The sequence below is a fragment of the Saccopteryx bilineata genome, chromosome 3, assembly GCF_036850765.1.
Source record: "Saccopteryx bilineata isolate mSacBil1 chromosome 3, mSacBil1_pri_phased_curated, whole genome shotgun sequence".
NCBI lineage: Eukaryota > Metazoa > Chordata > Mammalia > Chiroptera > Emballonuridae > Saccopteryx > Saccopteryx bilineata.
Window position 1 is genome coordinate 100,349,096 of NC_089492.1, and position 24,247 is coordinate 100,373,342.

General features: G+C 46.0%; 2 protein-coding genes across 7 annotated transcripts in view; one reads left to right on the forward strand and one right to left on the reverse strand.

The window, feature by feature from the left end:
* Window positions 1-17,924, forward strand: part of DYNC2LI1 (dynein cytoplasmic 2 light intermediate chain 1) — a 69,469-nt gene extending 51,545 nt beyond the window's left edge. The window contains exon 14 of one of the 2 annotated variants that reach the window (XM_066267019.1): window positions 17,906-17,924. The gene's annotated coding sequence lies outside the window, so the exon portion shown is untranslated. Of the gene's footprint in view, window positions 1-1,879; window positions 1,899-17,905 lie in introns of those variants that run through there. The other variant, XM_066267020.1, reaches the window with a different exon arrangement.
* Window positions 1-24,247, reverse strand: part of ABCG5 (ATP binding cassette subfamily G member 5) — a 30,930-nt gene that overhangs the window by 3,496 nt on the left and 3,187 nt on the right. For 4 of the 5 annotated variants that reach the window (XM_066267012.1, XM_066267010.1, XM_066267014.1 and 1 more), the window contains exons 3-12: window positions 23,828-23,949; window positions 16,577-16,713; window positions 16,407-16,505; window positions 11,523-11,655; window positions 10,309-10,448; window positions 9,445-9,574; window positions 8,758-8,971; window positions 8,474-8,679; window positions 7,528-7,666; window positions 3,587-3,772 (exon numbers count right to left, since the gene is read on the reverse strand). In XM_066267012.1, coding sequence (XP_066123109.1) covers window positions 3,587-3,772; window positions 7,528-7,666; window positions 8,474-8,679; window positions 8,758-8,971; window positions 9,445-9,574; window positions 10,309-10,448; window positions 11,523-11,655; window positions 16,407-16,505; window positions 16,577-16,713; window positions 23,828-23,949 — 1,506 coding nt within the window. The remainder of the gene's footprint in view (window positions 1-3,586; window positions 3,773-7,527; window positions 7,667-8,473; window positions 8,680-8,757; window positions 8,972-9,444; window positions 9,575-10,308; window positions 10,449-11,522; window positions 11,656-16,406; window positions 16,506-16,576; window positions 16,714-23,827; window positions 23,950-24,247) is intronic. The other variant, XM_066267015.1, reaches the window with a different exon arrangement.

The following is a 24,247-nucleotide window of genomic DNA, read 5'->3' on the forward strand; positions in this document are numbered from 1 at the left end:
CTATAAATAACTCCAAACAATACTGAGAAGAATAAAGAAATACCACTGCCCAGAAATAACTATGGCTAGCATTTTGGTGATGCATGTGACATGTGTGTATGTGTGCATTTATAAGAATTAAACTCTTCACGCTCTTCCCTAACCTGCTATTTTTCAACCAAACATGCATCACAGACATCCTTCCAAGTTAGTAAGCATAGCACTCAACTATTTTTAATCACAGCCTGGTAGATGATTATATTAGAAACCTTAAGTTTTTTGGTAAGCACCACTGATAACATATAAAAGAAAAAAGCACACCAAACGCAAATCACATTAGAGGAGGATATTTGTGACTAAAAATATTTGGGGCTCCCATCCCAGTAGAAGAAGAACTGTACTACCAACCAAGGGGAAAGGATGGAGAGAGCAAGCAGACATTTATTGTGAAAATGTACTGCCTCCTCCTCAGCGTATTTCAGGAGAAACTTCATGCTTATCTTCTGGCCTTCTTTTTTTTAGCGAGAGAGACAGGGACAGACAGACAGGAACAGAGAGAGATGAGAAGCATCAATTCTTCATTGTGGCACCTTAGTTGTTCATTGATTGCTTACTCATATGTGCCTTAACCGGGAGGTGGGGTAGGGGGGACTACAGCAGAGCAAGTGACCCTTTGCTCAAGCCAGTGACCTTGGGCTCAAGCCAGCAACCATGGGCTTCGAGCCAGCAACCTCTGGGCTCGAGCCAGCAACCATGGGGTCATGTTTATGATCCCACTCTCAATTCAGCGACTACCTGCTCAAGCTGGATGAGCCCACGCTCAAGCCAGCAACCTTGGGATTTCGAACCTGGGTCCTCTACATTCCAGGTGGATGTTTTAACCACTGCGCCACCACCTGGTCAGGCTCTTCTGGCGTTCTTGGTCCACTACATAGCTTCTATCAATCAACAAATACATACTAAATTCTATTTGCAAAGCACTAGTTCTAGGTGCTTGAAGAATTCAAAGAAAGCATCCTACCCCTAAAGAACTCACAGTGCAGTCGGGGACATAGCCTTTATATCTTCAAGATTATAAAACTATAGAGCTGTGAAATATTTGCACCAAAAAAGTACCAAAAACCAGTAATATGTGTGAACAACATTCTTGTATTTAGTATGTATGGTTTTAGCTATTGCCAAGTGACCTCCAAACTCCATGACTTTCAGTTCTTGGCAATTTTCTAAGGCACAAAATTGGATTCACCATACTGAGGGGCTGCTTATTGGAAAGGATAGGTAAGAATCTGGGGAGGAAGTAGGGAAGAAGAAGGACGCTCTAGGAAGGCTGAATAGTTATAAGCACAGGTATGTCAAGGGCTCCAGATGGGACTGCGTGGACAAGAAAGGCTGGGGCAGAGGATGGCAAGTGGGAGCACTTGGAGGTGAGTTGGGAATGAGAGCCAGGAGCCAGCTGCTTTAGGACCTTGCAGTGGATTAACATTGAAAGACCATGAGAAAGATCATGTTGGAATCAGTGTTTTCAGAAAATGTGACAGTAGCAGGTAGGGTGGCCCAGAATAATGGCCCATTAGAGATAGAATAAAAGAAAGCAGACTACAGCAGAAGTTCACGTGCGAGACGATAAAGGCCTGTAATAGGCTGATGGACAGGAAGGCAGCCCAGCCAGCCAAAGCGTTACCTCCTTGAGGTAGGAACTGTATGCCTTCACCTTGTACTACGCCACAAAAGGCTAAACACAAGGTGAAAGCCCCATATGCATTTGTGCTTTGACATCGGAGAAGAAAACCAACGTGATTTGATGACAGATCCAGTATGTAGGCCATCCAGGGAGAGAGAGAAGTCATTCATTCATTTATTCACACAATTTTTAAAAAACTTTTATTTATTGATTTTATAGAGAGAGGAAAAGTGAGTGAGAAAGAGAGAGAGACAGAAACATCGATCTGTTCCTGCATGTGCCCTAATGGAGGGGTCGAATCAGCAACCTTTGTGCTTCAGGACGATGCTAACCAACCGAGCTATCCAGCCAGGGCTATTCACACAATTCAATAAATATTTTTTGCAAACCTAATTGGACTGGCCACTGAGAAGAACTGTAACAGTGAATTAGTCACAGGTGCTGCCCTCAAGCAGTTGACAATCTATTAAAAGCAGACTGCAACATGAGGCTCACATGGGCTGGGAGAGAAGGCAAAGGGAACTAGCCAAGGGAATGAGGGGCAGGCTTCGTGCAGATCCCAGAGGAGAGCAACGTGACTGTGAGAGACATAAGAGAACCAGGCAGTCATTAAAGCCGTTGGAGAAATTTCAAGAGAAAGGAACCACATACCTAAATTTATTGGTATGGGACTGTCCACATTACATGGTTAAATGGAAAGAAAAGCATGACTACTTTACCCCTTCACAATGGTATGATCCCATTTTTATTAAAAATTATATAAATATCTAGCAAGATACACAACACAATGTAACTCTGGGTTGTCATACTTTAGGTAACTTTTACTTTCTTCCACATGCATTTCTGTATGGCGTGCATCCCCCGCCCCCGAGAACTTGCAGGATATTGTCAGCAGAAAAAACAGTGAAGGTATTTCCAGTTGCGTTTAAGGGAAGAGACAGCCAATAGCTCACATGCTGCAGACAGTCACCCAGGGAAGAAGATGACTTGGGAGGAAAAGATAAACTTAATGACTAAGAGGTTGCTATGGTTTTCAGGAGCAGAGGGAGTAGAACCTAGGTGAAGCCTAGGATGTTGAGATTTTGCAAAACATTTGTTAATGTTGGCCACTGCCTCTCTTTAGAACAATTAATCCTCTTTTCCTACAAACCAAATACATGAAATATTGCCAGATTGATTGGAACCTGTAATGATTGAAATATGAAAGAGGAGATGGGGTCCAAGGTTAGGTCCACCTTGCTGGCCTGATTCCATGCCCTTGGGGCGCATTTTTCATAGATGCTAATGATCTGTTTAAGCACCATAGACAAATACAATGCAACAGTGTTACCGTATTTTTCACTCCATAAGACGCACATTTTTCCCCCCAAAAGTAGAGGGGAAAATGCCCATGCATCTATGGAGCAAAAAATACGGTATTTTATTAACTATTTTAAAACACCATTTGGTTCAGAATATTTTTTTTCTTATTTTCCTCCTTAAAACCCTAGGTGTGTCTTATGGTCAGGTGCATCTTATGGAGCAAAAAAATACGGTATTTAAAAAATCATTCATGACTGATCAAACCTCAGCTCACTTCATAATATCTCACCTTTCCATAACTCACTACAGAGTACAGTATGTCATTTGCTCCTCGTGATCCCTTGAGGCAGGTGGGGCTTAGATCATTATCTCCACTTTGTAAATGAGGAAATTAATTTAGAAAATGACTTGCCCATGGCAGAGGAAGTCTCTGAACAAATGGTGAACAGTTTAAGGTCTGATCAATAATGTTTAGCAAGCACTATAAATACCCCAGACTATTAGATGATACCTGTGACTAGTGTCACATAGCTCTCCTCTGGAATTCCTTAATAGCACTCATTATCAGAAGATCATTAACAACAAATCACACCAATCTAAACCCTTTGACTGGTCGTAACTTACCTTAGGAATCCAGACCCCACAAGCACCCCAGCGATGCAGAGCAGAGCCACTACACTGTTGACCACATTTGGATTTTGGACCATTCCAAGTATCACGAGAGTTAGAAGTTCACCAATTAAGTGGGGGGGCAGAAGAGCAGCAGAGAAATATCCAAATCTGGCAACCTCGGGGTATAAGCCCAGGGTCCTAAAAACACATAAGGTCTTTAGTTTCTCTCCAGGGGTTATCATATAAGAAAAATACCACACTTGCCTTCTATTAATGGTGGTGAGTGGTGGGGGAGGGCTTGCAGGGCAAGTCAAACTCCCCTTTGAAAGGCCTTTTGGAAACAGAGCCAACATTTCTATCTTTTATTACTGCCAGTGGTTTCTGTTGGCTCCAACTCACTGTGAGCCACCTTTTTCCTTTTTACAGCTCCTTCAGCTCTCATAGGAAAATATTAGCACTTAGACAACAGTCACAAGTAACTGCAATGAGTAGGGTGGTTGAACTCCCTGGGCTTCTCCATAAATAACCACGTTCTGCCCAGCCAGCACTGCTACTTGAGCCAGCTGGCCTACGGCCCTAATGCGAGAGCTCACCCAACCTGCTTCTCAGCCCCTCTCCCCCTGAACCTCATCCCTGTTCTGTGGGGTTATTGATCCTGTGAAAACCCTTCACTGCTTTAACCTTCCATCAGACTAGATGGCCTCCACTCCTACTCCATTCTACACTTGTTTGTTATTCTCCAACCCTTTCCATTCATTTGACCTTCATTTCCTTGTAAATAGCCTATATGCAGGCACCTTACTGCTTATATTACTTTCACCAAATAGCATAGACCTAGTGATAGCATCAACAACCATTAGACATGGCTGCTCTTTCTTCCATTTGGAGAGTTAGTAAAAGGAGTTGGCATGTCTTATATCCACCCCACCCTACTACTCTCTTCAAGACCGTCTGTCCTTCCTCTTTTACATATCAGGAACTTTGCTTATACCTGTAGTATTCTCTTATCCAATGCAATCCTCTGCGACTTTTAAGACATTCTCTCACCTTTAATGATTTTACAGTATCTGCCCAAGGGTCGTTTTTTCCACTCCTGGCCACTGTCATTATCCTCAAGGTCTTTAACCTTCTTGATGAACCACCAACTCAATGCCTCCTAATTAGGTAATCTGGTCAATTCCAGGGGCTCCATCCACCTAATCTTGATTATTCAACATGTCTTGGACTTAAATGCTACTTCCATGATTTCAGATTCTGAAAATGCCCTCTCTAATTATGGCCTCCCTCCTATCTTCCATTTTTCCAAAGCCCTTACTGCCTCAGATCCTTGTCCCCTTCTCTTATTCTTTGCCTTACCAATCCCCACACCTGGGGACCCTTGAGGTTTCACTTAAGCAACTTAAGCTGTGTTGAAAAAGGCATAATGCCATACTAACTGGATCCCCTCTGCTACTCTGTCTCAGCTGACTCTAGATCCTGATTTTTCCTCATTGCTTACTGGGCATGTCCCATCATGGCTAATAAAAACATTTACTTTAAGGCCCTGGCTGCTTGGCTCAGTGGTAGAGCATCAGCCCAGTGTGTAGATGTCCCAGGCTCGATTCCCAGTCAGGGCACATAGGAGGAGTGGCCATCTGCTTCACCACCCTCTTCTCTCTCTCTCTCTTTCCTGCAGCCATAGCTCAATTGGTTCGAGTGCATCGAACCTGGGCACTAAGGATGGCTCTGTGGAGCCTCTGACTCCAGTGCTAAAAATAACTTGGTTGTGAGCATGCCCCAGATAGGCAGTGGATCCTGGTCAGGGAGCATGTGGGAGCCTGTCTATCTCCCCTCTTCTCGCTTGGAAAAAGAAAAAATTTACTTTAAATAACCCACTCTCCACAATCACAGAAGTTGCCAGTTCAATCCTTGGTCACAGCACATACAGGAACAGCTCAATGTTTCTCTCCTTGCCTCTAAAAAATAAAAAGCTAAATAATAACCCCTTCTCCCCAATTTCAAACTCCTCAGTGCTTGGCAGATGGATTCACCTCCCATTTTATTAATTTCTCACTATCTTTCTCTTCCCTACTTCTCTCTCTCTCCCCCCGCCCCCCCCCCCAGCTTTGCCAAGCTTGATCCTATCTACCTTGACCCCATGTTATCCTGATCCTATCCTTACCTTGGTCTACTCTAAACTTCAGTTGTGAATTATCCATTTTTTCTATAACTTCATCTGTTCTCCATCTAATGGTCTTATTCACCATATCCTAAAGCACATTTCTTGAGCCTTATAATCACTTAAGCAATTTCCCCTCTTCATCCTACCCTGTACCTTCCGGTTCTCCAACAGTCTCTGCCTCTTCCATCTCACTCCTCAGCCCGATAAGCCTGCCTTGTACCCCCACCACTCTACTGAAACTCCTTTCTGGGAAGATCACCAATTGCCCCCTGATCTTATGCCTCGTCTTCTTGAACCTCGGAAGTATTAAATGGGCTTACTGCACCTTCTTGAAACTCTCTCCTCCCTTGGCTTCTCTGATGCTGATGGATCCTGCTTCTTCTACCTGTCCGATCACCCCTCTGCCTCTGACACTGGATCACTTTCCTCTTTCCACACTGACTGGCAGACCCTCAGACTACTTCCTCCCTTTCTGACACTCTCCGATGGGGTCCTTTCCCAACTCTTCACTCTTACTCCTCTTACTTTTTCTTTCCTCCAGCCTATCACCTGAACCTCAGGTTGACATCTCCAACTGGATGTCCTACCCAGAGTATCCCAGGTGGGATGTGTTCAGAACCGAATCCAGTCTCTTTCCCAGCAAATCTGAGGAAGATGCCGCCACTTTCCACTTCTCTTAGGCTGAAAACTCAGGAATCACTAAGACCTCCTACACCCTCAACAAACATCCGATTTTACTCTCCCAGCCTCTCAAAGTGATCCCCTTTTTCTGTTGCCAGTGCTGCTCTCTTCATTAGGGCCTCTGCCTTTGTCACAGAGTGTTGCCAAGATCCCTTACTGGCCTGTCCAGCATCTCTGCCCTAACCCCAGTCTTCTGCCAAAGTGGTGCCTGCCTCACACTCCAGAGCCGCACGGATGGGTCCCAAAGCTTCTCCTGTGCTGCATTATCGAGTCCCCTTCAGCCCCTAGCCTGGCAGTCAGCACCTCCCCGGCCGGGCTCCAAGGCTGGCCGTCACATTTTCCACCACTCCTTCCAGTCCTTCCCTGCCCACAGTGCAACTGGAACTCTCCTCAGGACAGGTCCTCTGTGTTTCTGCTTCTGAACCTAGTCCCCTGCTGCCCTGCCCCTGGAATGCCCGTGTTCCCTCTTCCATCTGTTGAAATGCTGCTGTCCCTCAAGTTCTCCTCCATAAATCCTCCCAGAGTCCCTCTCCCCATCCAACCAAGTAGACTCTCAGTCTCATTTGTAATTAACTCGGGATAATGAATAATCTGTGTCTCAGCTTCCTTACCTACAGACAATGGTAATTATAGTATCACCTTTATAGAATGGTTACCAGGATTACACTAAATAATGCCTGACATAGAGCAAGTGCTCAGTGTGTGTTAGCTATTATTATTATGGTTATTATTATTATATTCCTTAGCAGTATTTGTGCTTCCTTATAATACCAATCTCAAATTTTCTTAAAGTCCTTTGGAGATTTGCTTATATGTTCATAACCCACTATTTGAAACACTTCAGGGTCAGATGTGTTTTAGAATGTGTCAGTTGACAGAGTTTCGAAAGGTTTTACCCTGTAGAGGGCATACCTGCTGCCGTGGGAGCTGGGGCCCCACCTGTAGTCAAGCACGTGAATATTTCCACTAAACAGGAGTGCTGGTGTGAGGAAAATACACAGAACCTCATGACTCTCTACCCTGGAGCTCTCCCTCTGCGTGTCCCTCTGGCTGTCTGGGACCACGGGAGGCCTGGCCCGGAAGGACTGAACCGCTGGGAACAGCCCCTTACCAGTAGCACACACTGCTGAAAATCACGGTGGCAATGACGCTGAAGGGGAGGGCGTGCAGCACGTAGGCCAGCAGCATCTGCCACTTCTGGTACAGACCGTCCTGGCTCTCCTGGTCACTGACAGCTCGCAGCCCAGGAACTGGGAACAGAAGGCAGGTTGCAGAACAGTCGGTCACCACACAGCTGAGGGAGGGAAGGCTAACCCAAGCTGACCTTGAGGTCTATTGGAGCGGGATGGTGAGGACCAGCTGAGGCTCTCAAGTTATTACAAGAGGGAACCTGCCGTCCTAAGAGTTGTAATTACCTGCCACGCCAGAAATCTACACTCTACCTAAATTACAAGAGGGTTGCGAAAATTGTCATAATTTATTTCCTCCTCCCTAAAGTGGGGACAAGGGGCATCGCCAATTTGAGAACATGCAAAAGGGGCACGCGTGAGTGGTGGGGGTCACTGTGTCCTCTCTTTGGGCAGGGTCTTGGCACAGAACATCAGGCAACTGGGCGTTGCTTCTGGTTTCCCACTGAGTCTGAAAATTAGGTTCTGGCTGTCCTAAAATAGGCTCCAAAAAGAATGCAACAACGCAAAGTTGGCCAGGTGTCTGGGCCCCCTGGACTGTGGATCTTGGTGGCTAAGACAGGATAGTAGGGACAATCTTTTGATAAACCTATCCATACCTTGCCCATCGGCACCTCAGAACTTCATGTATCCCTGGACCCTTAGCCTCAGAGAGACCCATTTGGTAAATTAATTCACACTAAGGATCAGGAGCTCAGTAGTTACCTTCTCCCAGAGAGAGAACCCAGAGAAGGCTGGGTTGAGCTCAAAGAAATACCGTGATAAGGGTGGAGTCTTGCAGGGTGCTGGGTGGAGACAGGAGGTATTCAGGGAGAGGGAAGCCTCTCCCACCTCTGCCCTCAGGGCGCACCTCCTGGCCACGGTACTTACACAGGTTCACTGCGTTGAGCATGCCTGTGTACGGCATAGACCCCACAAACTGGTACAGGAGACCCAGGCGGTCCTGGACAGCACCTTTTAGCACATCGTTCTGGACCCGTAGAAGGAAGAAAATGACGAACAAACCCGTGATCAGATTCTGAACCAGACGCATAATCACTGCCAGCTTATTTCTCATTAAGTTTCTTGTCACTCTCCTGAAAGACAACCCTGTTTTAATTTCTTTTCTTTTATTGGTGGGTGTGGAAGCACCTACAATGGGGTGAGTCTCTTACCTCAAAAGAACACTCAGTTTGGAGAGAGCACCAGGGGACTCTTTGGTTTTGAAAGGAACCAGAGGTAATGCTTTCAGCCGTTTTGTACTCTCAATACTCTCCAAGATTTTCTGATAAACTGCTGATTCTTTGTAGGCAGATTCAATCATCTGGACTCTCCTGTAGGTTTCCATTTCCCGTTCTTTGCTTTGGGTATCCACTGATGTCAGGTCCACTAAAATATTTTCCCCAAAAAAATAACCCATGGGTTTTTTAATGCACATATATACACAATGGCTAATAATACATGTTTCTTCGTTGGTTTAGGACTACTAGCTCTAATACCTCACCCCACCAGAATAATACCTGTTGTTAACGCCCACCTATAAAATCAGAATATTATAAAGCTACCACAAGGGCTACGAGAATCCCAATGAGGCTGTATTATAGGAGAATTCAGAAGCTCAGCTGATTTTTCTCTGACATACTAGGCATGTCCCAATTTAAAAGAGATTACCCCATCTCATTCTGATAGCTTATGGCAAGTTAACTGACCCAACCAAATTAATTTCATGAGGATTAAAACTACCAAAAAAAAAAAAAAGCCAAAATAAAATGCACTAGTGTTGGAGTCATCTGGGCGCATAGCTGAGATGATGAGGTTCAAAAACCAGTTATGATGATGAGGACTATGAATGATAAACTTACTATAAAAATCAAATGGGTTTGAATGTTCAGGACAAGGGTAACCGCAGCCATTGAAGAACTCAAGCATTTCCACCGGTGTCCCACAGAAAACCAGCTCTCCAAAGCTCAGAATGGCGATTTTGTCGAAGAGCTGATTGGACAACAGACAGAATTACTGTGTAATCAAGTCACCACATCCTCATGAAGAAAAGTTTCCAAGCAGTCCTTTGATGACCTCAGCCATGCATCAGTATTCTTACTGCACCCACTGGAGACACTCAAAATGCACCCCGTTCTTTTCAGCGTGGGGTGCCACTGAGCACCCAGCCTGTGCCCAGCATTTCATCTGAGCACAAGTGACGACTGTGGCCCTGGGTTTGAGTTCCAGCCGTGCCACTGACTGAGTCACCTGGGACAAAAATATACCTTTAAAAACCTGATTCTCATCTATAAAAGGCAAATAATATAAATGGTTCCCTAAAAGGATCCTGGGAGGGTAAAGTGGGATTTTTTGGAATTAAACTATATGATTTAGTGAGAAAACATGGTGTTTGAAGCCAACAGGACTTCCAATTCACAGCTGCTTTTTAACTGTGTGATCGTGGCTCAATTTGGTATCACTCCTAAGTCTTGCTCTTCTCTGTCAAGTGAAAGTTCTGATATGTGCCTCACAGGACGGTTGTGTAGATGGAATGAGCTGGTGCATAGGAAGGAGGTGCTGAAGGAAGTGAGCTTCCATCCTTTGCCCTGCCCATGTCAGAAGCCACTGGCTCCAACCGCTGGTTGGCGAGTACCAACTAATCCCCACCCTGTGATCCGCAGCTCCATGTTCACATGTGCCACCCTTGACGAGTTGAGCGGGAACAAGAGCTCGCCGCCTCTCACCTGGAAGAGCTCAGAGCGGGGCTGGTGGATGGTGAGGATCACGATGCGGTCCCTGCGAGCCAGCCGGGTGAGGAGGATGACGATCTGATTTGCAGTCATGCAGTCCAGGCCCGTTGTTGGCTCATCAAACAGCATGACCGCTGCCGGCAAAGAAGGGGCAGACTTGGGAGTCACTCAGAATTTTGAACAGTTCCTATTTGAGCTGTTTTACCCCATCCAGAACAGCGCACAGTGAGAAGTACCTGGATCTAAGCCGTCTTTCAGCCTGAATGCAGGAGAAAGAACCTGACCTGGCAGGACCCCACTCCTGCCAGGATCAGACTTGATCCTTAAGGGAACAGGGCAGCAACCAGAGCAGGCCTCTCACATGGTACTATGGAAAAGGGACTTGTTCTTTCTATTCAGGGGACCCTGAGAGAACAGGGCTGGCAGGCTGGACCATATTGATTTTAAAAGGCTGAGGGGAGACTGGATAAAAAGACACAACCTCATTTCATGTCTAGCGCTTTCTATCGCTAATGAGGTCTTTGGCACTGCAGAAAAAACAGGTTCGAAGTGGGCAGGTGTTTGGGTTTCTCATAGGATTTAACTGTAGTTTAGTTCTACCGCAGAAGTGGCAAGGGCTCTTAGAGCATCTCTCTTATTTGCCTTCTAGTGACCAAGCACCATCTGGAGACCAGGCAGCCTTGGTCTCCCCCAGGGAGAAAAAGGTGTCCAGAGGCAATACATCCTCTTCCAGGTGCAGAGCGGTGAGATTTCCCCAGGTGGGGGGAAGAATAACCAAACCAGGCAGGGAAGCCAGATTCTACCCATCTTGATAGCCCCCCCCCCACCTAATCACTTTTAATTGTATCACTCACAGTCCTACTTTAATTGCTGCCATTTCATAAATACTTCTAGTCACCACAAAGCCCATGGCTCTTTACAGCAGACACAGTGGCACAGCTCCTCTAAGAAGCGAGGATGCATGGAAGACCCTAATTGAACATCAAAACACAAAGGAGTGCTTCTGAGTCCAAGAGCCGTTTGGTACTTGGATGGTAGCAGAGTGTCAGGAACTACATAGTACTTTCAAGAAAATTGGGCATCCAGTTTGAAAAACCTCAGTGAAAATCTCTTTCCAGATGGAAACTGTGAAGAAAAGGCCTAATGCATCGGCAGACATGTGGAAGATGCCCAGGCAGCAGCTAATGGCAGGGCTGGGTTCCGCTTACTGGGATCCTGCAGGAGCTGGGCTGCGATGGAGACCCGGCGCCGCTCGCCATTGGAAATTCCCCCAGAGTTGTAGTTGCCAATCAGTTGGTCTGCCACATGGCTCAGACTCAGCTCCGCCATGACTGCCTCCACCTGTAGGAGACAGCAAGCCCAGGACGGCCGGTGACTGCAGGGCAGCCGCTCCACTGCACAGCCTGGGGGTGGCCTAGGAGAGGCAACACACTTCCCTTGAGTGTTCAGGCCACCTTCAGACTCACCAAACCTGGGGAAGGCATGCCTATTACAACAGAATCCAATCGGTTCTAACCACAACATAATACATAATACAGTGTGTCTGTAAAGTCATGGTGCACTTTTGACCGGTCACAGGAAAGCAACAAAAGATGATAGAAATGTGAAATCTGCACCAAATAAAAGGAAAACCCTCCCAGTTTCATACCTATTCAGTGCAGTTTGATGTGGGCTCACACACAGATTCTTTAGGGCTCCTTAGGTAGCTATCCCGTATAGCCTCTACAGACCCATCACTGATGGCCTACCAGAACCCTTGGGGTTTCTCCACCAAACTGCCGGTTTCCTTCAACTGCTTATCCCACCCAGTAATGTTATTCCTATGTGGTGGCGCTTCGTTATAAATGCGCTGATATTCACATTGCACTTTGGTCACGGATTCAAATTTAGAGAGCCACAGAGCCACAGAACACACTGAACTTTCCTCTGTACCATCCACATCTCGACTGGCATGGCCGTGGGCTGCTCTGCTGTATACACGGTGTTACATCATCATCTGCGCATGCGCACATGCTGCCACATCATCCTACAGAAACTGGGAGGGTTTTCCTTTTATTTGGTGCAGGTTTCACATTTCTATCGTCTTTTGTTGTTGTTGGTTTTTTTTGGTGTTGTTTTTCTCATTTTTCCGAAGCTGGAAACAGGGAGGCAGTCAGACAGACTCCTGCATGCGCCTGACCGGGATCCACCCGGCATGCCCATCAGGGGGCGATGCTCTGCCCCTCTGGGGCGTCGCTCTGTTGCATCCAGAGCCATTCTAGCGCCTGAGGCAGAGGCCACAGAGCCATCCCCAGCGCCCGGGCCGTCTTTGCTCCAATGGAGCCTCGCAGCGGGAGGGGAAGAGAGAGACAGAGAGGAAGGAGAGGGGGAGGGGTGGAGAAGCAGATGGGTGCTTCTCCTGTGTGCCCTGGCCGGGAATTGAACCCGGGACTCCTGCACGCCAGGCCGACGCTCTACCGCTGAGCCAACCGGCCAGGGCTTTCCTATGACCGGTCAAAAGTGCACCGTGACTTTACGGACACACTGTACATACAGCTGATTAAAATAAATAATATGCATTCTGTTAAAAAGTCCATAGAGCAACAAAAACTGCTCCCATTTGCTTCCAGGAAACAGTGGAAATGTCACTGGACTCCTATTTTCAGATAGGACACTCCGTTCAACCCACACAGAAAAACTCCCAAAGACATAATGGCAATATAGCTTGATTTTTTTTAATATTTGGTTTTTGAAACTTTATTAGAATAAGTGTTTTATATGTTTTTAAAAAATCCAATTTGGTTTGAAATAAACCTGATTTCTTTCATGTAACCCAAAGAAGTCCTAGAGTCCCCTGTGGTCCAATCTCAGTGTGATTTTGCATCAAAGAAATATAATCCTGCTATGAAGAGTAATTAAAAGTAATGCCAATCTTTCCTTGAATCTCTTTAAGGACTTTAAAGGGAACCCTGTTTATAACCTACAGCCATACTTCTTAAAATTTCTTCTCCCCCAATTCTCCTTCCTCTACTTATCTTTACCCTGCTCCCTGAAACTTCCCCTTACTCTTCATTCTCAACTCCCTACAACAACTAAAAGAATTCCTTACCCTTTAATCAAGAGGGTTGATTTTTTTCCCCTCCCTCTGCTTCTTTCCTCCGTGTCCTTCTTTCCTTCCTCAGCTCATCCCCTCTCCAGAGACCCTTAAGAGATCTCTGTTTCTGTCCCTTCCCTTACCTATACCCCCACCTGCAGAAGGTCCTGGGCAAAGCAGAGAGAAAGGGACTGAGAACAGTGATATCTATGGTAATGAGTTTCGTCCCCATATACCTCTGATAAGATTGTGTTAATTTTAAAATGGAAAAAAAAAATCACTACATGAAAAAAAATAAATAACAAAACAAACTATTAGATTGGAGCAAAGGGAATGATTCACAGAACAGTGTTCCAGAGGACACAGGGGGTGGAGTCAACAGCGTAGTTGGAGCTCTGACCAAAAGGACACATCTAAACAGATACAAAGCAGCAACAAGGAGGTTAAACATGCATAAATAAACCAGTGTGATTCATTGTGCAAAAAATGACAGGGTCTCCTCCTGTCATCAGTGTAAAAGGATCCTGGAATTGAGCTCTCTCGCACTGGCCAGGTTTATGCACTCACCAGCCAGGGCAGATTCCTGAGCCTCCCTTTCATCTGCTCTGCAAACAGCAAGAATGGAGTAAAGCTTGCCCCTCCTGGCTTGGAAGGGATGGATGGATAAGAGGAGACATCAATTGTAGATGTCTCTCACCCTGGCAAGAAGTTTCTCCCATGTTTTGCAAACACTACTGGGAATGAAATTCAGAGTCTCAGAAGGGGTCATTGGGACAATGTGGACCCACTGGGATCACCAACTTTCTCTATACTACTCTTTCTTGGAAGCCGATTTATTTGCCAGACATCCAGGAGAAGTGCATTATTATTCTGTGTATTATAGAGGAAAAAACAGATCCTCAGAAAGTCCATAACTTCCCCAAAGTCACATCATTTGCAAACGGCAGACATGGGATTGACAGCAGGACTACCTGCAGTTCTCTTAAGTGGTCCATGAAGCACAAGATTCAGCCAAGAGCCCAGCAGACACAGCCTGCCCGTGTCAACCATGGCTTATGTTTAGGCTCCTCAGGGAACTGAAGCAGATCTTCTGTGCTTGGTCCTCAGTGATCACCAGCACTTCTTTCTCACTAAATTACTTTGCGGGATTTTACACCCTGTGGACTAGATTTGCTCAGAAAGTACTCTCAAGCAGGAAGAACTCTGCAGGACATTTAGGGTCTACAGGGGGAGGGACCATTCACCAGGAGGCAAATTTGCTGTGAATGATATCAAGGTATCCATGAATTTTTCTGAATATTTATGCAAACGTGCATTTCCTAGGGAGAGAGCTCAGTAACTTCCTCAGGTTCTCTCAATGGGGTATGTGACATAATGGACCACTAATTCAGAAGAATCCGTTTATGAGTGCATTTCTCCCACCCAAATGGCAATGGGGTCTTCTCCTAAACATTTTAGAGAGATACATACAGAAGCAAGCAGAGAGAAAGCCTGCAGAGGGGCTCACCTGTCACTCACTATCTGAGCTGCTAAATCATGTGAATGTGCCTGTGCCACTGTGGGCTGGAGGCTGACCTCTGTCTTCTCAGACCACAGTGGGCTCAGGAGACCTCAGGGGCTCAGAGAGCATGATGGAGATAGAGGGCCTAGGGTCAAGTCCCAGCTCTGCCAGTCCCAGTTTCTGGTCTAAATCTCCTTGGGTGTCAGCAGATAATGCCTCCATCCCAGGATTGGTGCCAGAAATGAGATACCATGTGTGAACAAGGCCTGATTGACCCCAGCCAGATAGGACAGCCCAGAACTTAATCCAGTAGAACAGCAAGAACCTTATGATGCCTTGTGAGCACTCCCTGGTGACTTTCAGGGAGGAGACAGGCTTAGGCATCGCTCTGTGAGGCTGACGGACCTTCTTGAGGGCTGGGGCATTGCTGGGCGCCTCCCGAGTGAAGACTGCACTGCAGAGCTGTCTAGGACTCTCAGACAGATCTGCTTCCACACTCCAAGCCCTGTCTGAGAGTCCAGTGCAGGGACAAGATGAGCACATCCCTGGGGACAGGCTTGGGAGTGCCTGATAAAAATGGAGTAACTGGCTGTTCCCACAGCTGAGATGGAAGATTCCCTCGGAGCCTCAGTGGCATCAAAGAGCTTGAACTGCCCATGTCATTTGTGTGCCTGGGGGAACCCCACTGAGGCCTCAGGGTGGTGAGGCCTCTGAGGCAGATGTCACCGGTCCTCTGGCTGCTCTGAGGGCCCATATTTTCAGGGCACTGTGCCAGCTTTGCACGCTCATCCCCGGTTCCCTGTGCACTCTGGTCCAGGCCTTCACAGTCCAGACCAAAATGAGGCCACATTACCAGGCAAGGTCCATGTGGCTATTTCCAAACTGAGTGCATTGACAGAAACAATTTAGAATGTAGATAAAGGTGACAATTCAATAGTTCCTTCCTTCATTGCCTTAATCCAGTTCAGATGAGGCACATTCAAGATGTCTCAGAGAAAGCTGAGGAAAATCTCAACAGGGCTGCAGGGCCAAGCGCAGCAGGGAATTGAACCACATCTGCGCAAACACGGTGCCATTAAAGGACAGCACCATCTGCACGCAGAGTTTCAATATTTTAGTAGCCACATTTTAGAAAGTAAAAAGAAGCAGGTGAAATTAATTTTAACATATAATTTGACCGAATACTGACAAAATATTATCATTTCAACCTATAATCAACATTTTTTAAATTGCTGAGATATTTCACACTCTGTTTTCAGGCTGTTTTTAAAACCTGGCGTGTATTGTACACGCACCGCACACCTCAGTTAGGACTGGTCACATTTCACGTGCTCACAGCCACATGTGACTAGTGGCTGCCTCCCTGGCCAGTCACTACTGTAAAGGAGCAAAGAGTGAAAGGGACGAATGGGCGGGCAAGTGGAGGGAAAAGAGAGCGCGAAGCCGCTGGGGGGCAGTGAGCTCCTGGGTGCCGGGGCTCGGGGCTTAGCAGACCCTGTGAGGACGGGCAGTACGCACCTTCTTCCGGATGAAGCCCTGGGAGCCCCCGCGCACGGCCAGCAGCGCCGTGTAGCCCAGCGTCTCGCGCACCGTGAGGCTGCTCAGCAGAGTGTCGCTCTGGGGGAGAGGTGGGCATCAGTGTCGCCCCAGACTCCGCTGCAGCGGGCTGGGGCCGGGGACGCGCCCACCTGCAGGACGTAGGAGAAGCAATCCTGGAACTGGTCCCTGCGCAGCGCCCGGCCGTTCACAATCACCTCCCCGAGCAGGGTCCCTGTGCGCCTCAGCCTCCCCGACATGGCGTCCAGGAGCGTGGTCTTCCCGGAGCCTGGTGGGCAAGGAGAGAAGGCCCTGGAGGAAATCCGTCCATGCGGCTTCGCAGGAACTTCCCAAGACACTCGAAGGACCAGTCAGGGGTCCAGCCCTGACTTGTTCTCTCTTTAGTCTCGTGGGTCAAACTCTTGTGGCACGATTGAGTCTTTCCTTGTTCCCTGAGAGAGAGGAGGCACAAGCCATTTCCCTCCTTCTGGTCAGGACTAGAGGAGCTTTGTCTGCCTGTTTATTCCCTTTGAAAGCTGTTTCCCATTGAAAAAGACAACATAGGATGAAAATAAAAGGAAAACCAGGCCTCTTGGAAACACTTGATCCTAGGACATCTGAATTTCTTTCTTTTTTATTTTTATTTTCTTTTTCTTCTTATTTTGAAGCTGGAAACGGGGAGAGACAGTCAGACAGACTCCCGCGTGCGCCCGACCGGGATCCACCCAGCACACCCACCAGGGGCGAAGCTCTGCCCACCAGGGGGCGATGCTCTGCCCCTCCGGGGCGTTGCTCTGCCGCGACCAAAGCCACTCTAGCGCCTGGGGCAGAGGCCAAGGAGCCATCCCCAGCGCCCGGGCCATCTTTGCTCCAATGGAGCCTTGGCTGCGGGAGGGGAAGAGAGAGACAGAGAGGAAGGAGGGAGGGAGGGGTGGAGAAGCAAATGGGCGCTTCTCCTATGTGCCCTGGCTAGGAATCAAACCCGGGTCCCCCGCATGCCAGGCCGACGCTCTACCGCTGAGCCAACCGGCCAGGGCCTGAATTTCTTTTTATGTTCTCCTGGGATCATCTGATGGTTCTTGAAAGTGGGGGACACTGCCCCCAACCTTTCTAATCAAGTGTGGTCTGGGGACCGCCCGCAGCATCACCTGAGAGCTGTCAGAAGTGCAGAGCCTCCGCACCGCCCACATATTAGATTTGGGAAAGCAGGAGCTTAGCCGGTCCTTTAGTAAAGCCACGCTGGCCTGGCCCCTCCGGCGCTGACAGCCTTGGGCATCCCGCAACTGGTTGTCGCCAGGAGCTTTCTGGCAAAGGAGCAATAGTGAATGAACTGCCTGAATGCCACGGTTTGTGCAAAACCAAAGAGAGAACATCATTTGTTCAAATACTGTAAAGAAACTGCTTTTTGCTAGGGGGTAGGGGGTGGGGACAAAGATGAGGAAGCCACACCCCCTTAACAGTTGTCTTCTTATCTACCCCAGGACTGACAAAGCTCGGAATCAGCCCCAGCGTGCTCCTATAGAGGTCAGTGTGGGGGAGAGAGCAGAGTGACGGTATAGAAATGTGACTTCACTGGGGTTGTCTCGCAAAACGTGCCCTGTAATTTCCCCAGTCACCGTGATAGGCCTCGTATGAGCTTCTCTCACCAGAAGCCTCCCTGGCCTTAGGTTTCTGGGATCCAACCTCAGCTCTGACAGAAGCTCCCAGTATCCAGTAGCCTGGATGCCAGTCCCTACATCAAAACTGGCCTCCCTGAGGTCATCAAGGCTACTTCCTTGTTGCCGAATACAGTGGGCATTTTCCTGTGTGTCCTTTGACCTCTCGGCATCATCCCACAGTGTTACTTGTCCTTTTCTGCAGATTTCTCCCTCCTTTGGTTCTAATGTCACTTCATCCTGTTGGTGTAATCCTGCTGGCCGGGCTGCTCCTTCTCAGCCTCCTGCGGGTGACACTCAGGGGTCTCTCCTGGGCTCCTGCTTTTGTCATGTCACACATCTCACTGGTCAATAGTCAGCACCGACGTACAGGCCAGCATGTCAATTTCCAGCCCTGCTCAAGCCGTCAGCTGACGACTGCGCCCCAGCTGACTCCTGACTACAGCCGCACGTGAGACCCTGGATGCAACTCTTCAACTAAGTCACTTCCAAATTTCTGACTCATTAAAAACTGTAAGACAATGAGTGATTTTTATTGTCTTAAACCTCTTAGTTCAGGGATACTCTTTTTTTTTAACATGGAAATAGGTAATTAATGCAGTCTGTTTTGAATATGTGTCAAATATTTGTTAACTCATTACTGAAGGTACCAACAGGATGAGAAAGCTCATTTGTATACACTATGTATAGTCAAGGAAGAGTAGAAAGTAGGAATAAGTTGCAAAGTTAGACACAAAAATGGTTAATGCCATAGGATATGATACCAAGGACAAATTGGACTTTATAAAAATTAAACAGTTTTTGTGCATCGAAAGACAATATCCTTAGTGTAAAAAGGCAATTCACAGAATGGGAGAAAATATTTGCAAATTATATACCTGATAAGGGATTAATATCCAGAATATAGAGAGAGCTTCTAAATCTAAAACTCAACAACAAAAAACAAACAACCTAATTCAAGATTAGGCAAAGGACTTAAATAGATACCTGCACCCCCAAAAGATATATAAATGGCCAAAAAGCATATGAAAAGATGTTCAACATCACTAATCATTAGGGAACTGCAGTCAAAACTTCCATGAGATAACCACCTCATGCTCATTAGGATGGCTACTACAAAACAAAACAAAAACACCCATGAAAATAAGTGTTGATAAGGATGGGAGAATAGGAACCCTTGTGCATTGTTGATGGAAATATAAAATGTTACAAACACTGTGGAACACAGCATAGCAGGTCTTTACAAAATTAAAAATAGAATTACTGTATGATCTAACAGTTCCATTTCTGCTTATGTACCCAAAGAATTGAAAGGGTTTCAAAGAGATATTTGAACACTCATGTTCATAGTATGATTCACAACAGGTAAAAAGTAAGAGAAACCCAGGTATCCATTAATGGATGAACAGATAAGCAAAATATGAGATATATAAAAATACATACACAATGGAATAGTATTTGGCCTTAAACAGGAAGGAAATTCTCCAATATGCTACAACATGGATGAACCTGAGGACATTATGGTAAGTGAAATAAGCCAGTCACAAAAAGACAAATATTGTATAATTTCACTTATCTGAAGTAGTCAAAATCAGAAAGATATGTGCATTTTACTACAATAAAAAAAGAAAACAGAAACAAAAAAGTTAATGCTGTAGAGGGCAATAAACCCATGACTTTGGGGTTATGTTGCCTAAAAGGACAGAAATCATTTGTAACTAAAGTCTTCTGTGAGAGAACACGCAGCACAGAATCAGGGTTCTAATTGATAGCGAATAATCAGTGAAATAAAGTGACCTTTCCCTGGAGTGCTTGGTGACCCTAGGCAAATTTGCACTCAACCATTCTTTAGTGAGACTTTGAACACCTAAGTCATCTTTTGCCTCACTAATAATGATTTGGTAAGCAATGCTGCTTTAGATAAGATACCAATGAAATCATGTCATTTTTTGAAACTCTAAGAGGAATTCATAAAATTGATTCATTTGCTTACTTTTTGCTTCAACAAATATTTATTAAGCACTACTATGTGGCCAGCCCTGTTCTAGTTGTTAAAGATAAAGCAGGAAAGAGAGAGAGAGAAATCTCCCACTCTTGTAAAATTTGCAATCTACTGTGAATTCATGTTCAGTGTAAAAGGATGGACATTGTCATAAAACCATGATTAGGTATCGTGAGAAACCAGCCCATAAACCCCCAGATCAGGAACCCCCATTGTCCTGCTGAGACATGCATGAAACAGGACACTGCCTGTGGGACACACTTCTGAGAAGGTGGTCCAATTCCTTGTGCTACATGCTACCTTTTTAAAACAATTATTATTGGTTTTCAGGAAGAGAGGAAGGGGGGAGACAGAAACATTGATTTGTTGTTCCACTTAATCATGCCATCATTGGTTGATTCTTGTATGTGCCCTGACCAGGTATTGAACCCACAACTTTGGCATATTGGGCAAAGCTTGGCATATTGGGCAAAAACTTTGACATTCTAACTAACTGAGCTACCCAGCCAGAGCCTGTGCCACTCTTTTTTATCCTATACAAGGAAGGCAACAAGTGTCAAATTATTATAGGAATAATTCAGCTTTTGTTCTTTTTAAGGAAGTGTTATAATTATTCAAGGAAAAGTTAGAATACTTTCTTATTATGATATATAAATATCGTTAGAAATGGTTAAAATTGGAAATAGAAACAGACAAGAAATCTCAGGAAAGTGGAAGTCTTAGTAAATTTCTTCTCATTTAAGCTTTTTAAAATTAAATTTATTGGGTGACATTGGTTAACAGGATGATGTAGATTTCAAGTATACATTTCTATGAAGTCCAATCATCTTCTATCACCATATATTTAGCTCCCTTTATCACCCCCCACTCCCTTCCCTCTGGTAACCACCACACTGTTGTCTATGTCTATGAGTTTCAGTTTTATATTCCACATATGAGTGGAATCATATGGTTCTTAGCTTTTTCTAACTGACTTATTTCACTTAGCATAATATTCTCAAGGCCCATCTGTGTTGTTGAAAATGGCAGTATTTCATCTTTTTTTTATGGCTGAATAGTATTCTCTAGTATATATGTACCACATCTTCTTTATCCAGTCCTCTATTAATGAACACTTTGGTTTTCTCTATGTCTTGACCACCGTGAATAATGCTGGAATGAACATGCATATATCTTTGCAAATAAATGTTTTCAATTTTTCAGGTAGATACCCAGAGAGGGATTGCTGGTTCATGGTTACTCTATTCTTAATTTTTTGAGGAAACTGCCATACTGTTTTTCATAACAGCTGTACCAGTTTACATTCCCACAAGCAACAAATGAGGGTTCCTTTATCTCCACAGCCTCTCCAACACTTGTTATTACCTGTCTTGTTGACAATAGCCATTCTAACAGGTGTGAGGTGGTATCTCATTGTAGTTTTGATTTGCATTTCTCTGATTGCTAGTGAAGTTGAGCATCTTTTCGGGTATCTGTTCGCCACTTATATGTCTTCTTGCGGGAGGTGTCTGTTCAGGTCATCTCCCCATTTTTTTTTTCTGAAGTGAGAAGTGGGGAGGCAGAGAAACAGACTCCTGCATATGCCCTACTGGGATCCACCTGGCACGCCTACCAGGGGGGCGATGCTCAGCCCATCTGGGCCATTGCTCCCTTGCAATAGGAGCCATTCTAGCACCTGAGGCAGAGGCCATGGAGCCATCCTCAGCACTTGGGCCAACTTTGCTCCATTGGAACCTTGGCTGCAGGAGGGGAAGAGAGAGACAGAGAGAAAGTAGAGGGGGAGGGGTGGAGAAGCAAATGGTCGCTTCCCCTGTGTGCCCTGGTAGGGAACCAAAACCAGGACTTCCTTCCACACGGCAGGCTGATGCTCTACTGCTGAGCTAGCTGGCCAGGGCCATGTCTCCATTTTTTAATTGGAGTTTTTGTTTGGTGTTGAGCTGTATGCGTTCTTTATATATTTTAGATATCGACCCCTTGTCAGAGCTGTTGTTTGCTAATATTATCTCCCATTTGGTGGGTTTCCTTTTTGTTTTGTTGGTTTCTTTTCCTGTGCACACTCTTTTTTTTTTTTTTTTTTTTTGTATTTTTCTGAAGTTGGAAACAGGGCGGCAGTCAGACAGACTCCCGCATGCACCCGACCGGGATCCACCCAGCATGCCCATCAGGGGGCGATGCTCTGCCCATCTGGGGTGTCACTCCACTGCAACCAGAGACACTCTAGCACCTGAGGCAGAGGCCATGGAGCCATCCCCAGAGCCTGGGCCAACTTTGCTCCAATGGAGCCTTGGCTGCGGGAGGGGAAGAGAGAGACAGAGAGGAAGGAGAGGGGGAGGAGTGGAGAAGCAGATGGGTGCTTCTCCTGTGTGCCCTGGCCGGGAATCGAACCCAGGACTCCTGCACGCCAGGCCGACGCTCTACCACTGAGCCAACCGGCCAGGGCTACTCTTCTTATTTTATATAGTCCCATTATTTTTGCCTCTACCTCCCTTGCCTTTGGGGTCAAATTGATAAAATGTTCTCTAAAACCAACGTCTATAAGTTTGTATATATGTAATTTATTGTTTCAGATTTTATATTTAGGTCTTTGATCCATTTTGAATTAATTTTTGTACATGGAATAAGGTGTAATATCTAGTTTCATTCTTTTGCATCTGGCTAATTTTCCGAGCACCATTTGCTTTTCATTTAATCTTAACATTGCCATTGTCATCCAGTTGTCCACCTGCTGTAGGCAGGGGAGTGGCTACGGATTTAACTCCTCAGATTGAAAGAGGCTGACCACATTTAACTTAGTCACTTACTTCCATAACCCATCTCTATTAAAGACAGTAATGCAAGTGAAGAGTCAGGACATGTCGACAATTGGCAAGCAGGAACTCAAACAAGAGGCTCCTCTCAGAAGCCAGTTTGTCAGTATCTTTCAACCTTAAAATGTGCAGGATAGTAGTGTAGCGGATGCTGTGGTGTGTCCCACAGGTCTCCTCCTAGGGCCAATGCACCCATCCTGCAGCTGCTGAGGATTCACAGCTGTGACCCTCACAGGGCATTGCCTTCAGGGCACAGACGCAGCCACAAGGTGCTGCATCTCTAGAGGCTACACCATCTCAGGACAAGGACTGGCTGATGCAGGGACACAAACACAGACACTATTCAGGCGCAAGTGCAATTATCCGGAAAGAAAAGAAGGATGAGCTGGGGAATGGGCGCATAGATAGTCTCAGTGAAATCTGTAATATTCAATTCATTTAAAAAAAGGATCTGAAGCAAATATGGTATGTTATAAAACCAGATTAAGTTAGAACATGAACATCCTCTTATTCTCTATTATTGCCTGTATGTTTGAAATATTCATGGTTAAAAAGGACCAATGAAGATGGGGAATAAATGGGCATCCCTGTGCTCATTATATTCCTTTTCCTGTCTCTAGACAGGGTACAGATCAGTGAAATTGTGTTTATAGAGCAGCCCTATATGCCAGGCGCTATGCTAGGAGCTTTGCTTACTTTGAAAATGGAATAATTTACTTGTTAGGCCTTATTCTTTTTTAAGGATCTTTCTAAAGATTTCACATTGGTACCAGTTTCCATTCACAGTCAGGCATGTCATTAGATTTTATTTAATATTAAACTTGTTACAAACTTCTTGCTACAACTTAAACCTGTTTCCTCGATGTGGTGTTCAAATTAAGCCACACAGCCTTTTCTGAATCCTCACTGAGACTTTAGAGCACTCCTCCTCAAGCTTACCTGAGCTCCCCAAGATGCACATGATCTGCCCGCTCTCCACGTACAAGGAGACATCTTTGAGGATCTGCCTGTTCCACTGCTGCCGACGAGATGCAATGCCCCACCAGGGCCCGACGCGGCGGCTTGAAAGCAAACCCCAAGAGGAAGAGGCAGAGTGGGATCTTGGAAGGGGCCACACATTTGTCCCCCAGCACTGATACCAGCTCTGCTCCAGCCCAGTTGTCTCTGGACAAGTACCTAAGTATGTTTTAGTCTCAGTGTCCTTCCCTGTAGACCCTGGCAAGTAGTGACCAAAGATCACCTCTGAAACATCTGCCCGGCAGCTGCCTTGCGTGCCGGCTCTCTCCGGCTGGCTGGGAGACAGCAAAATGGACACCGCTTATTCCCTCATTACACCTCGTACTGCAAGCATCCCCTCTC